This window comes from Pteropus vampyrus, unplaced genomic scaffold (genome assembly GCF_000151845.1).
Source record: "Pteropus vampyrus isolate Shadow unplaced genomic scaffold, Pvam_2.0 Scaffold98, whole genome shotgun sequence".
NCBI lineage: Eukaryota > Metazoa > Chordata > Mammalia > Chiroptera > Pteropodidae > Pteropus > Pteropus vampyrus.
This window is the reverse complement of record NW_011888879.1, coordinates 2,789,791-2,805,628: the sequence shown is the minus strand read 5'-3', so window position 1 is coordinate 2,805,628 and position 15,838 is coordinate 2,789,791. Positions and strand designations below refer to the sequence as shown.

Here is a 15,838-nt window from a genome sequence, read left to right as displayed (position 1 = left end):
AACGCTTCCATTTAGTTGACCCACAAGAACGGGCCAAGAAAACCAGAATCAGCTGTTTGTAAAGTACTAATAACAGCTGAGACGCCAATCTGTCTTTAACACAGGAACTATAAGGATGGGGACATCCACATGAAAACCTCTTCTCAGAACGGCTCATTAGCAAACGGCGCTGCCAATTTCTTGTATGTTTTACAGAACAGAAAATGTGATCGTTCTATTTTAAAATGTACGTTTCATTCTGAATCATATTAATGACCTCAAGCTGAGCACAAAATTCAGAAACTAGAAAATGGATAGCTGCCGAAAATCAGCATGCCATAACAGAACAGAGTAGGAAAACACTTCCTGCGCAGACACACCAGGATTTCACTGGTGGAAAACGGTTTGACGCATTGATGTGCCCAGGTGACACCCACCTGTTTTCTGTTTCTCTTGTGCAGCTTCTTCAAGGTGAGAGAGCTCTTTCTGCAGCATTTCCTTTTCTTCTTCCAGCTGTTTACAGGATTTAATCAACAACTTTATTTTCCCCTGGGCACGCTCATTTTCCTTCTTCAGCTGATTTACGTGTTTTAGATTGTCCATCTGTAAAACAGAACCTTAAATTTAAAACCCTGAATTGCAATGTTCAAAAGAAGAAAACCCCCATAAGTCTAGTGTCTACCTGGCACTTGGCCATCTGTATGTCCGCTTTGCAGAAATGCCTATTTAGGTCCTCTGCCCATTTTTAATTAGATTGTTCAGTTTTTGGTGTTGAGTTGTACAAGTTCTTTATAAATTTTGGATATTAAACCCTTATCGGATATATCATTGGAGAATATCTTCTCCCATTTGGTAGGTTGTCTTTTCATTTTGTTGATAATTTCCTTTGCTGTGTAAAACTTTTTAGTTTAATGTAGTCCCATTTATTTTTTCTTTCGTTTCCCTTGCCAGAGTGGACATATCCCAAAAAACATGACTAAGAGCGATGTCAAAGAGTTTGCTGCCTGTTATTTTCTTCTAGGAATTTTATGGGTTTGGGTCTTATATTCAAGTCCTTAATCCATGTTGAGTTTATTTTTTGTATATGGTGTAAGTAAATAGTCTAGTTTCATTTTTTCGCATGTATTTGTCCAGTTCTCCCAACACCATTTATTGAAGAGACTGTCTTTAACTCATTGTATATTCTCATCCATAGACATATTCTTGATGGGTCAAAAATTCTTATGAGACAATTATGTTCACATTTGTAATCTTCTGCTGTTGCAAAATTTCATTATCTAAGATGACATTCATCTTAGTCACACCAAGTAAAAGCTAAACGATATTATGGCTCATAATACAAATTTAAATTTTACAAGTAATTGAAATAGAAAATACATACAATGTTGGGAGAATTGTGGCATCATATACTTCCTAGTAGAACAAGCTCATGGTTCCTTAACCACAATTATAAAATCGAAAAAGCTCTGCAAATGATTTAGAAGCAAAACTTGACCTGGACGTATGTGAAAGTATTTATAGTCTTTATCCCACCTTGTGAGAATATTCATACATTTTGATATAGAAATATGAATTTGTATGAAGTATTCCCCCAGATCCTGCTGGGATATTATATAATATGTGACATATGCACTGAATTATGTAATATCTTTCAAAATGCATAATTCTAAAACAATCTAGCTCTAAGGGCTTCTGGTAAGAGATTGTGAACATATGAAGGCAAACCAAACGATTTTTTAAAAAAACGTGAGCATCATATTCACGTTGCCAGTGATTTGTTCTTTGATATATATCATCTTGAAATAATATATTAGTAATATTGCAGTAAATTTGCACTTTTGAAATTTTCTATTTCTGTTTCCAGCCATAATTGGATTAGAAATTTAATTCACTTCAACAACACTTATCAAGTGCCACCTCATTAAAATTATGTGCAATTGAAAACAGATTCAACAATTCACCATTTTGTACATAGTATTTACACATATACAAAAATACATAAATAGATGTATAAATTTGAATCTTATATGTATATAAAATTTGTGTATATATGTATATCTGTGTGTGTGTGTGTGTATAGACATTGTTCAGTGAACTGTCAAAGATTAAAAAGGCAGAAAATTAGTAAATAAAAAAGTAGAGCTTTCTTTCTTTTAAACTTAGTACCTCTCATTTTGTAGTAGCAGAACATTATTGATCATTAATGTTATTTTGAATTTTATTAGTTAGTATTTTATGGGTATATTTTCTTTACCTTGATAATCGCATAAGAGCTATAAATAGAATAAGGTTATACTTATAGTTTCCTGTTTGAACATATTCAATATACAATTAATATCATGGCTTTAAAAATTTAATTCACCTTATAAGAAAAGACTTTTATTGGAAGATATTTATTTTCCAGGTTCATTATTACACATTGTGGATGGTATTCATTTTATGAAAAATATCCGTAGGAATCAAAACAACCTCCCTTTCCAAGTACAAGTGCTGTAGCACCATCTACAGTCCAAAAACGCTGAGATTAGGGTTCACCTTCTTTTCCTTAAAGGAAAATGTTTCGTGACCCTTGTGTGGAGAGATGGGAACATGCATGTGTGTGTCCTGACCAAGTGCTCTGCCACACCTCGATCTCCCCGTGAGCCACAGGGACGTGGGTCTGGTGACAGCAATGAACCTGGAGACCAGGTAAGTGAGACTTTGGAATTACCCACCCAATTATTATTTACAGCTGAGAGGCCTGCCCTGATCCATTATTGGCTTGACCTTCATGGCCATCTTGAGAGGTCTTTAACATTCTTCAGGGTGAGAAGATTCACTAAGCAATGAGTAAAGTTTATTCAAGCTCTGAGACTGCAGGCCATCCATCCACTGATTTTCAAAAATAACTCAGCAGAGAATTGATGAATACTATTTATGATTACAAAAAACTTTTTCATTAAAATTAAAATAGAAGCTCATAAGCCAATACCATTAAAACCACTATTATTCTGAATAAGCCATTCTAGGCCATGCAGTAATGAGAGGTAAACATACCTTGGTTTTCCTCAATTCTTCTAAAAGCTCAGTGGTTGCTTTCAAAGAATTATTGAGTTCTTCTTTACTGGACTTTAGCAGGTCCAACTCCACCTTCTGCGAGCTGAGGCATTCTTCCTTAGAAGTCAATTTCTCTCGGTATGTCTGGATTTCCATTTCATGCTAGGGTAGAAAAATATTCCTTTAGCCAGGAGGCTCAGCTAAAAACATTGTAAGGAATACAAACAAAAAATAAAAGTTGTTCCCAGGACCATTTCAAATGGTCTTTGAGACTCTCCTACTATTCTACTTCAAGATGGAAATGTATTTTTTAAATTAAGTCATAAAATGAGATAGGTGCGGGTAACTAGGGGACAGACAGTGAGGTTAATATGACAGGATCCTTTCTAAGATCATACGGCATAATAATAATGCAGAACTTTGACCTTCTTGCAAAAACTGCCTTGTTACCACCATCAACACACATTCCCCAGCTCCCCCAGGAACCAAACCACACGTTTCACCTGTTTGTTTGTATCGAGAAGCAAAGCCTGGTGCTTCTTTTCAGCTTCCTGAAGCTGTAGCTGACATTCGGCTATTTCTTCTCTCATCTTCTCTTGCTTTTCCGTCTGGTCTTTGTGTACGCAATCCAAGCTCTTTTTCAATTCACTATTTTCTAGCATGAACTGCTCTAGTTGACCCTAATGAGAAAAGTAATAAAATCATGGGAACATCATTATGAACCTGGATTTATCTCTTTAGGAAATACTGAGTCCTGAGGGGGAAAAAATCATTTACAGGCAAGACAAAAATCTATACAGAATAGTGCTATAATCCTCAGCAATGTATTCACTTTAAATTGCGACGCCATCTCCAGTGACAATTTCCTCTGCTCCAGCCTAGCCATCCGCAAAGTCACATCCGCTGGGATCACAGAATCTCTGAAACCTCACATTCAACTAAATCACTCTGGGGCCGCACCCTCCTAGGCTACCAGGCTCCTTGTTTAAGTATTTCCGATGCAAACATTCCTGGACCTCATCACCACCACCACGAACGACCTTCACATTCAAAACCCCAGACAGAACATTTTCTTCCTAGACCAGCTTAGATTCCATGTTGTACCTCTTTAAGGATTTTCTCCAAAGGCCCTCAACTCTTTGCCCCGCTCTCCCTTCACTGTGCAGGACGGGCAGAAGCCCAGGCCTGGAGCCATCTGCCTTCTCAATGCGTGATCCCAAATGGCTGTTTCCACTTGTATCTATATACGTGCTGTGTCCACTTCCTCATCTCCCATTCATTCAGCCCAGTCTAGCCTGATTTCATGCCAACTCCTTCTGAAATTGTTTTTCATGGCATCACCAACCCCTATGCTGCAAATCTGAGGAGCACTCCTCAGTCCTCATCTCAGCTGACCTCTAAGTAGGATCTGAGGCTGCTGACCACTCTTTCCGTCTGGAGGTGGCCCCCGCTCTTGGCTTCTAGGACGCAATGCTCCCCTGGTTTGCCTCATGTCTTCTCATCGTCCCTGCTGGCTCGTGCTCCTCCATCTCACCCTGCAAGCTGCAGGACCTCTGGGCTCGGCCCTGAGCCACCTTCTCTTCTCTGTATTTTCTACCACTCCCCTAATTTTTAAATAGGACCTCTATTCTGGGCGAGCCAAATGAATGTATCCACCCCGAATCTTTCGGCTCCAGCCTCATGTATTTGTATAGCGTTAGATTTTATTCTGACACTTTACCATGGCCTTCCTTCCTCTCCGATGTCTTCTCATATCACTGTCCATCTAATTCCAGCCACAATGGCTTCCTTGCAAGTTCTTAAAACAAAACAAAAAACAAACAAAAACCAAAGGTCTTTCCAAGCTCAATGGCTTTACCATGCTGCCTTCAGACCCAGAAGCCTTCGCCCCCTGCCCAGTCCTCTGCAGGGCTGACTCCTCATCCTGCAGGTGGCGTTCTGACTGCCCTATCTAAATCAGGTCGTTGCCTTCCTCCACACCCCACTTCCGCAGCAAAGATTCTTATTTGTTTCCTTTATAGCACTTAACGGTTTATTACTTTGTTTCCTATGTACTGATTTATTGTGTGTCTAGACTGTAAGCACATGAGTACGAGAACCACAGGATAGCTACGTTCAACATTCTATCCCCGACCTCAGTAGTGCTTATTATTTGTAGAATGAATGAATGTATGAATGAATAAGGCTATTGCAAACTATCACACTCGTATGCATAAACTTGAGGCTGAATACTTAGCTTTTCTTTTTAGTAAAGCCTATAAATGAAATATAAATAACATACTTGAGATAGTCCCAAGCTGCTCAGTACCAAAGATTTCAGCAGATGCAATACATCCATAGGAACTCCTGCAAAGCATTGCTGGAAAATTCCTTTAGTCAGTTGCTGAGATTAAATGCCAAAACTTTTAAAGAAAAGTACAAATTTCTCCAACTTCTTATAAAGGCTATTGCAAATATCATTTCAACTTTTTGTGAGTACTCCGGGTCAGAATCATAACTATATTTTGCCATCCTTTTCTAAGTATTACTTAGGGATGAAGCTGCCAGAGGACTAGATGGGTACAGGAATGTTTACCATTTAATGGGGTTTGGCAAACAGGTTTCATTGTACCTGCCAGCTCTGCATGCACGGTAGCTGCTACCTGGGACTCGGAGTTGAGGTGCAGGAGAGAGGGAGGCTGTAGGAACAGTGGTGAGTGGCAGCTCAAATGCTATCGGTCTGCCACAGGAACCCTGCCCTAAGAATAGCACCCCAAACCGCTCTAACTTTAAGTTTTACTGGGACTTCCTTTCGGGGATGTATTTTGTTAGTTCTTAGTAAGATCAGTACATCTGTCTCTAGCAACACTCTGGCTCGTAACCTGTGGCAGGCCAGGAGAGCTGCCTACTGAAAACTGCATGAAATCTATTGTGGACGAGAGTTAATATAATACCAGGGTCCTCTTCTATGAAAAAGTATCTGGGCTCCATGACAGGTGTGTTCATGTGTTCAGAGCCCTCTTGTGACTCCTTCTGGGTTCATGACAGTACTGGCTGGTAAAGATTACTACAAATCCGATTATGACATAAGCGCGGGTGGTTACTTTTTTCAAAAGCTAAGAAAAAGTTTGGTACATTACAGGTCTTGCAAAAACAAACAAGAGTATAAACACTGAATTATCAGAGTGTGATGAATCTGTCCCAGAATAACTTACTTGGCTGCTCTTTATTTCTTCCACCATTAAATTTAATTCTTCAGTTAGCCTATTTTTCTCCCTACTAAATTCTTCTTTCAACTCCGTCGTTTTCTGTACCATGTCGTGTATTTCCCTCTGCAGCTCGGTTTCTTTTGAAGTCATTGCATTTATCTGAAATTTAATCTTTTGTTAGGATCTGCTTTTGGTTGTGTTTTGATCAAAATTAATCACTCTGATACAACACAGTTATGACATCACTTTAGCCTTCAGTTAAAATAAAACCCAGCTAATCCTCCCTTTACTAATATTCTCAAAACCTACTGGTGAGCTTACCTTTTCTTCACAGCAAAAAGACAGCAATAAGGAATGACAAGGAAAGATAATATTACTGTCTTCAAATCCTTCATGAAAATATTAATTTGAATTAAACTTAAACATCAGAGAATACTGTATGAGGCAGCATCTTAGATTTTTATCGGTTCTTAGATCTCTACTAATCCTCCAATGCCATACTAATTCACAAGGAACATGCCTACGATTAGTTAAAGCCAGTTAAAACTCCATTGTCTGCATTTGCTCCTTGAAGTTGAAGAAGCGTGGAATAGTTTTCTCATCATCTCAACCATAAACCGCCATCTCTTGCAAGCTATGCAAAAACTTGAAATTCTTGGAATAGAAGTATGATTGATTGCATTTTCTAGATACTCCCTTTTCCTTTTAAAATCTGTCCTGTACAATTTTAATTTGAAGGAATCACTTTCCTGGATCATTAAATAAGCGTAGAGGGCAAAAACTTAACTTTTCATTAATAATTGAGTCTCTTGGTGGCAGATCTTCCCTTTAATCATCAGCTAACGAAACAGGGGACTGCACAAAGAGAAGGTACAAAAGAGGGGGCTAAAAGCACCAGATCCTTAGAACACACCCTGGGGAGCCATGACGGTTGCTGGTGACAACTATATCACTATCTTTCATAGTTCTTTCTCCTAAAGGCAAAAAAGGCAGGGCGGGACAAAGGATCCCTTCTGCTCCCAACTAGTACCTGTTACACTCTCGATAGCAGTGGTTCTCACCTGGGCACGGGGAGGCTACTACTATTCTGATGGTCCAACACTGCAAACACCATCCAGAAGGAAACACAACCCACGCAGTGCTTTCCCTCCCTCACAACAACATGTGCCACTTACTTTTTCAACGAAGGATGTTTTTTGCATTTCTGTCAATTCGAGCTCCTTTTCCAGATCCTTGTAAGAATTCTGCAGTGCTTCTAAGGTGTCCTGCAAAGTGTCGTTTTTGGACTGCAGCCCCTGGATCTTCTGTTCCAGTTCCACCGTCAGATTCTCCAGCTCTCCTTTGTGCTTTTCCCAAACTTGCTGCTCTCCTTCCGCCTGGGACAGTTTCGAGACGAGCTGCTCTTGGTCTTGAATTTGATTTTTTAGTTCACTGATTTCTCCATCCTTCTTCTCTAGTTTCTGTTTGTCATCTTCTACTTCTTGAATGAGGCCATTCACAGAAGATTGCAAAATAATGTAATTACTTTTGGTCTCGTCAAGGTTTTGTAGCAACTGAGCCTTCTCAAGTTCAAGACGATCTACTTGACCACTCAGATTCTGTTCTCTGACCTTCCAGTTCTCTTGGTCATCACACAAGGCTGTCACTTTCTCATTCAGCTCTTTTAATTGTGTTTGAAGCCTATCCACTGCAATTTTAGATTCTTCTTTCATCTGTACTTTTTCTTGCTCTTTTTCTTGCAATCGATTTTCAAATGAAGAATTTAGTATTTCTAATTCGGATACTCGTCCTTGCTCTTTTTGTAATTCTTTTGTCAGATTTTCTTTTTCTGTCCTTATATTGACAAGATCTGATTCCAGCTCTCTCAGATTTGGGGCCATCTCCTCTATTTTTGCTTTTAGGGTCTCCACTTCCGCTTTGGAATTCTCAGCCTCCAGAATCGCACGCTCCTGGTTTTTTCTTGATATCTCTAGTTCTCTTTCAAGGTTCTCGACTCTATCCTTAAGCACATCTGCTTGATGCTCACTTTCTTTCAGTTTTCCTAAGACATGGAGCTGCTTCTTTCCATCAGCTTCTAGGTGGACCTTCAGCTTTGTGATGCTACTTCTCAGCTGATGCATTACCTGCACTGGGGAGCCCAGGCTCGGTTCTTTGTCCCTGCCAGCCTCTTGGTCATCACACAAGGCTGCCACTGCCTCATTTAGCTCTTTCAATTCTGTTTGAAGCATCTCCTCTGCGGCTTCGGATTCCCCTTTCATCTGTATTTTTTCTTGCTCTTTTTCTTCTAACAGATTTTTAAATGAAGAGAGTAACACATCTAATTCAGACAACTGGCCTTGTTTCTCCTGGAGTTGTTTCATCAGATTTCCTTTTTCGGACTTTATCGTGACAAGGTCTAATTCTAAAGCTTTCAGGCGTTCGGTCATCAATTCTACTTGTGTTTTTAGGCTCTCCACCTCTGCTTTGGAATTCTCCGCATCAAGGATCACCATCTCCTGATTTTCTTCTGACATCTGCAATTCTCTTTCAAGATTCTCAACTTTATCCTGAAGTGAATCACTCTTACGCTCACTTTCTTTCAGTTTCTCTAGGACGTGGAGCTGCTTCTTTTCATCGGCCTCGATACGGACCCTCAGTTTCTCAATGCCGTCCCTCAGATGACGCACCTCCTCTTGTGTGGAGCTCAGCCTCACTGCGACCTCGCCCTTTTCTGTCAGTGCAGCCTCCAAGGCCTTGGCGACTGTCAGCTTTTCGTGTTCCAAGTCATGTAATTTGGTCTGCAGGCTTTCAGATTCCCTTACAAGCGATTCTTTCTCTTCATGCAATTGTCCGATTTGGCTTTCCAGCTCACTTTTGACCGAAGACAGTGCCTGTGAGTCCTTTTCCAAACTCTGCATCTGCTCCTGGAGATGAGTTTTATCTTTTAACAGCTCGCTTACGTCAGAGGACAAAGTCTGCAGGAGCTGTGTTTTGTCCTTCACCTCAGCTTCCACCACGCCAATGTGACGTTGACACTCCTCACGATGAGATTCGAGCTCTTGGATTTTCTCCTTCATCTTTTCAGACATCAGATCCAGTTCTTTATATTCTTTTGACAAAGTATCTAATTCTCCACGAAGCTGGTTTTTCTCACATGTGGCCACAGAGAGTTCTTCCTCAAGACAAGTTATAACTTGCTGCTTATTTTCATTGTCTTTTTCTAAACGGAGCTTCTCTGTTTGCACCACCTCTAAGTCAGCCTCCACAGAGTGGGCGTGATGCTCCACACTGCTCTTCTCAGACTTGATGCTCTTCAGCTCATTTGCCATCTCAAGAAATCTCTCTCTCCATTTGTCAACCGATTTGGGTACGTTATCTTCAGTGACTTCATGTGACAATTTACCTGTGCTCATTTCTAAACTGGAGTTGAGGCCTTCCGAACTTTCTACTTTCGGGTTATCGTAAGAAAAGGATTCCAATTTTTCAATTAAATCTGATTTTTCTTTTTTAAGTTCCTCAACTATTTTCCCCAGTTCCGTGCATGTTTCAGTCTTGGTAGTTAGTTGTACTTCCTGTAGATTGAGTTTTGAGTCTAATTCTTTAATTTCACTTAGCAAAATTTCAACATTTTTGTCACGTTCCTCTATCATGTGAAGTAATCTCAAATTCTCATTTGTTGTCTCTTTTACCTGCAGTTGAAGACTCTGAATGGCTACCTGATTCTCCAGAAAATCCACAGGTACCGAAGCATTAGGACAAGAACGTGACGATGCAGAAGCGCATTCTGAAAAGCCCTGGGCTTCGTCTTCCTCTGGGGTCCCATGACTGGCTTCTGGGGACTGCTCCCTAGAACGTTCTCCTGCGAGTGTGACTGCGCCCGTCTCGGCTCTCTTCTCCATCTCCAGACTGAGGTCTTGCTGAACACCGTTCTCACAAATCTGACGAACCCCCTGCTTTGGTGTCCTCGCTCTCGTTTCCGAAGTCCATTCTTCTGATTCTTCTTTGTCACAGCTGTCGTTTCCTCCCTGAGCATCCTGCAGTTGTGATATATAACGAGGATGCATTTTATTTTTCAAGAAGAATCAAAATAGAATAGGCTTAATCATTACTTTACGGAAACCAGCCTTTTGCCTCTGCTAAACACATCTCTTCAAAGACATTTCCCACCGCAGTCTCCTCTCTCCTTCCGAATACTCAACGCAAACGGACATTTGGGAAGAGTTTTCTGTGAGCAAGGCGCTGAGCCGGGTATTCATCACAAAGCTAAACCCTTCAGCTATTCGATCCTCTACACTAGGACCCATTTAAGTTGCATCTTTTTCCTTGCTAGCAATATTCGAGGTAGCCTAAATGTAAAGTTTCTCTGTGATTATCAAAAAAGAGGCTAACAAATTCCACATAAAATGTTTGGCTTCCGTCTTCAGCATTTCTGATAGTCTTCCCTAAGAGACGGCAGGAAGGTTTCATGACCAGACTGCCAGCCCAAGGACGTAAGCACAGAGACAGCACTTACTATCTATATTCTTAGATACATCGCATGTCTGGATGTCACCTTCCTCTCATCTGTAAAATGGGGATCGGCTGCTGTGACTACAAATGCTGCCACTTCACCACCTGCTCTTCTGACCTCACACAGGCAGACAGAGGGAATAAAGCGAGACTCATCGATGGTACAGTATTATTAGTTTAGCTGGTAGACTAGAAGGACAGAGTTATAAGTAATCAATTTCATAGTCAATAACAAAAGAAATGTCTTTTTAAACGACCAATAGATTTGTATCAGAACAAATTGTTAGAAAATGTTTCAGTAATATGTAATAAACTTCTATATTTAGTTTCATGACTATAACTCTTACATTAAAAACAGTCTGAAAAGGGCGAGATGAAAATTCATGTCACATTACCATTCATAAGCTCTAATTTAAGTGTGCTTTATTAACTCAAAGAATGAAAATGTACAACATACACATCCTAAAGATGACATTCTGATTCTACCATTTTCTCCAGGAGACTTTAAAAAAATCTTTAGTAATTTCCTATATAATAGTTTAAATGTAATCACTGTCAAAATGTATCCCCCTAAAAGTTTTACTCATGTTCCTAAAGTTCGGGTTTGCTTAAAAATAATAATAATAATAAAACTTTGGTGTATTTTGTTTTTATGTCCTTGAATCCTAGAAATATTTTAAATTAGATTCAATGTTGATTTCAACATTTACTGAGTAACTACTAGGCATGTACTTGGAGAAATAGCATGTAAACCCATGTACTTACATCTTCTATGTCGGTGCCAAGCAAAGACCGAGTGCTCAGGTCCAGGCCTTGTAGCTGGAGCCGTGCTACTTCGAGCTCCAGTGACAGGTGTTCCGTCTGTTTCTTTTCCGCCGCCAACTTGGACTCCATCTCCACAGTCACGCTTGTCAGCTTCTGTTGCCACTGTTCATTTTCTGACAAATGCTGCTTCCTAAGGCAGTCGAGCTCTTTCCTTTCAGAGCTTAATAACTGTTCAAGCTCTTTAATTTCCTTATTTTTCATAATCTCTTGGCTTTCCATTTTCTCTTCCAGCTTCTTGAGGGACTGCACGTACAGCTGACGGAGGGTCTCAAGTTCTTCGGCGCTGTTCTTTGGGGATGATGGGATTGCTTTCTTGGTCAGATCCTCCTCCTCCAGACTGCAGTAAGATACCTCCTCTATGGTAGACTGGTTTGAGGAAACACTCCCTTCTAAATTATTCAAAAAAGATATTTCTCCCGCCTGTTCTAAAAGATCTTTGTAAAAGGATGATTCTCCCAAACTTGTAAAACTAAGGCTATCTGCCACACGGGAGAATGACAGTGACAGTGAGTGCCCCTCCCCGGGTTCCAGCAGCCCTTCCTTTACCAAGTCACCTTGAGAGTTTCTGAGACTCACTGACAAGACGGAATTTTCAGCCTTTAATGTGTCAACGTAGGACCGTAGCTCTGACATTTTAGAGCTCATGTGACTGTGCTGATCGTACAAAATTTTGTGTTCGCTTTGTAAAGATGAGAACTTCTCCTGTAATTCAGCAAAGTGCATTTGAACTTCTTTGTTCGACAATGTCAAGTGCTCGTGGAAATTACTGTCATCCAAAGGATTTAAGGGCAAAGACTTCTCTTCATTTTGTTGTTCACCGGGCTTATCTTCTGGCATTTCTTTCACTAACTCATCTTGGCAAAGACCGTTTTCATCATTTAATAATTTAACTTCATGGACCAGTTTCTCTACGTCTTCTGCCATTTTACTAGTTGCTGTGATACATTCTGACCTTGACTCATTCAGCTCAGACACTAGTTCGAACTTTTCGACCTGCAGCATTTCACACATTTTCTCCAGCTCATTCAGCTTGTTCATTGCTGTCTGTAGAGCGCACTGTAACTGCGTGTTGTCACTCTGACTTGTTGACAACTCGTGAAGCACTGAAATATACTTTTCTTCAGTGTCTTTTTCACAGTCTTTAAGGCCACTCATTTCTTGTGACTGAGCATCTCGCTGGAAAGTCCCAGTTTCTAATTGTCTTCTAATTGTCTCTAACTCATGCTGCAGGCACTCCTTCTCCTCCTCGCTTTCCTGCAGTTTTAATTCCAAACTTCTTGTCTTAGCTTCTAATTGTTCTAGTTGGGCATTATAACTGTCTAGAGAAGTATCTTTAACTTCAAGATCCATTGGAAGTTGAACGTGACATTTACTTATCGCACTCTCTCTTGCTTTCACAGAGTCACTAGCTGGCTCCGATTCTAGATTTTGATGCTCACGTTTCATCTCCATTAACTTCATCAGGTGTTCATTCTCTTGTAGTAAAGCATTAACTTCCTTTTGCATCTTGCTGTGTTCTTCCTTTAAAGTCACAATTTCTTGCTTTAAACCATCAGCTTCCCTCTTGGAATTGTTCAGAATGTCTGCAATCTCAGATCTCAGGTCCTGCTGCACAGCCCCTAACTCTTGTTTTAGAGTCTGGTTTCTTTCTTCAGCAAAAGCTAGTTTTGTGACAAGTGCTTGGTGTTCCCTTGCAAATGTTTCCTTTAGCTGTTCCAATTCATTTTTTCTATTTTCACAAACACTGGTGCACTCGCTTAGCAAGCATTCTAACTTAGAGCTCTTTTCTTGCACTATTTTATATTTTTCACTAAGATCCTCGAATGCATTTCCTTTCTCTTCACATCTTTGTAGTAAAGCAAGTCTTTCTTGCTTGTACTGATTAGATAACTCTGCAATACATTTCTCCCTTTCAACGACACACTGTGAAAAACTCTCACTTTTTTGGGCTAAGTCCATCTTCTCTTGATTTAAGGTTGCGTTAATTTCCTGGAGAGTCCTATTCTCGTGGGTCAGTTCTTCGTTTTCCTTTTTAGTCAGAGAAAGGATGGAACTCGTTTCCTTCTTCTCCAAGCTCAGCGTTTCGGACAAAAGTTGTAGCTCCTTCAGAGATTCTTGAAGTAAATGGTTGCTCTTTTTTAATTCCTGAATCTCTGCTTGCTCAGTTTCTAATTTTTCCTTCAAAAGTTGCAGCTCTCGTTCCTTGTTCTCCAGGGCAACTAAAGTTTCAGTGAGGACATTCTGATGAACAGAAGTGTCTTCTTGTAACTTACTAATGCGTTGACTTGTTTCAGCCACAAAACTTTGATGCATCTGTTCTGCTCTGACGAGGTTTTCCTCTATTTCTCCTCTGATTTGCACCAACTCTTCACACTGCTTTTGCAGATCGGAGTTCATCTGCTTTTGAGATTCTAGTGAAGACTCAAGGGAAACGACTCTATTTTGTAAGATGGCTGAAGTTTTTGGACTTCCGTCTGCTTCTACATGGCATCCGCCCCTTTCTGAAGGCATGCTTCGTTGTTCTCCAGTTATATTTGCAAAGGAATTATCTATTGCGGACTGCTGTTCAAAAGCCAAAACACTTCTGTGAAGAGCCTCGTTTGTCACCAAAGAATCCTTGGATTTTAGCAGAGCCCCGAGTCTCTCACATTCAGCGTGCAAGTCTTGGTAACGCTGGTCTTTGTCCGTTATTTCACTTGATAACAACTGGAGTTTGTGTTCTAGATCTTCAACTTGCCTAGTAAGCTCAGAAACTTTCAAACTCATATTTTCTATTTCCTTCTTATGCTTCTGATCTGAGGACTCTGCTTTCTGCTGCAGTTCTATGTAAGCTTTTTTCTGTGTCTCTACCTCCACGTTCCTGCTGTCGATCACATTGTGAAGGTTTCTCACCTCGACGTTTAGGTTTTCTCTTTCAATCTCCAGTATTCTTACTCTCTCGTTGTATTCGTTGCTTTTAATTTGCTGTGTCTTAAGACAAGTTTCCAAGTGATTAATTTTACTCTGCAAGCTTTCCTTGTCTGATTCCATCTGCTTTAACAGTTGTTCGTTTTCACTTTTCCAATGAGAAAACAGAGTTTTCTCATCTTTCAATTCTTCATATTCTTTCTTTTTTAACTCCAAAGCACTCAATAAAGCTTTGGACTCTCTCTCTGTTTTGCTTAACTTTTCGCTCAGTTGTTCGATGTGATGTTCCCTCTTCTTCAGAAGGTCTTGAGAACAATCACGCTGCTTTTCCAGATCAGTTATGGCGAGCTTCAGTTTCTCCAAAGTCAAGGAATTCTCTTGCTGATTGATTTTTTCTTGAAGATCTCTTAACATGGTTTCCTGAGAGGTATTCTTAGCTATTAAAAAAAAAAAAAAAAAAAAACATTGTCAATGTTTTAAATATTTATTCTATAATTCTAAACTAAAAAAAAAAAAAAAAAAAATCCAAAGAAACTAACGGCTTCAGGAGCCCTGTAAAAATTGACATTAATGCTTGCGTACCTCCTGCAAAGTAGACTACCTGGCAATTACCTCAGTTTACATAAAGACATGAGAAATAATGGTCTTTTTAAAGATGGTATTACGTGTATTCATCTTCTTTCTAAGCAGCTTAATAAAGTGTTGTATAAACTACCAAGAGATTGTTTTCCTAAGCACCTGAAACTTTCTTTTCCTCTTTTTCCTGGTATGTGTTTATGTATGTGGGTGCAGGCACACCTCGTTTATCGTGCTTCGCTTTATTGCGCTTCACAGGTGCTGCATTTTATTTTTTAAATTGAAGGCAAGCCCCTCCGCCAGCAGAAAGCTTACGACTCACTTTATTGCGGTGGTCTGGAACTGAACACAATCTCTCTGAGGCATGCCTGTCTTTTTTTTTTTTTTATCTCTTTTCAAATACTTATTCAAAGAGAGAAAACTGTGACAAAAGCAGCCATGAAACGGAAATACTCCTCTTCACTGTGGAATGATTCTGATTTTCCAGAAAAGTAAGTAACTACTCCACCATTTTAGTCAAAAACCCATAGGATTAGGCGTAAGTACGAAAGAGTAAAAGAGCCTGCACAAGAGTATAACTAAGGAACAATATCACCCTCATTCCTGTCCCTTACAGTAAGGGTGGTGTCACTGAATGTGAGAAGCATCTGGAAGCTTTTTCAAACTCCATTATCACCTTGTTTTCTGCCCAATAACTCACCTCTATCCACTGGTCTCACCTAGTTGAAAATAATCTCAACGCTTTCATTCAACAGTGATGGGAAAGCTTTGTATTCCTCACGTGTTGAGGGAGAATAAAAGTTGAGAACCTCAACAGCAAATGATAAAAGTAGCATGTA

At 39.9% G+C, this 15,838-nt stretch overlaps 1 protein-coding gene across 3 annotated transcripts in view; it reads right to left on the bottom strand.

Annotated features, from left to right (window-relative positions):
• Positions 1–351: 351 nt before the first annotated feature.
• The window catches only part of CENPF (centromere protein F), a 44,418-nt gene continuing 28,931 nt past the window's right edge, over positions 352–15,838 (bottom strand). For 2 of the 3 annotated variants that reach the window (XM_023533230.1, XM_023533231.1), the window contains exons 12-17: positions 11,457–14,860; positions 7,379–10,216; positions 6,210–6,362; positions 3,519–3,695; positions 3,016–3,177; positions 352–582 (exon numbers count right to left, since the gene is read on the bottom strand). In XM_023533230.1, the coding sequence (XP_023388998.1) occupies positions 367–582; positions 3,016–3,177; positions 3,519–3,695; positions 6,210–6,362; positions 7,379–10,216; positions 11,457–14,860 (6,950 nt within the window). In that variant the 3' untranslated portion in view covers positions 352–366. Of the gene's footprint in view, positions 583–3,015; positions 3,178–3,518; positions 3,696–4,735; positions 4,814–6,209; positions 6,363–7,378; positions 10,217–11,456; positions 14,861–15,838 lie in introns of those variants that run through there. The other variant, XM_023533232.1, reaches the window with a different exon arrangement.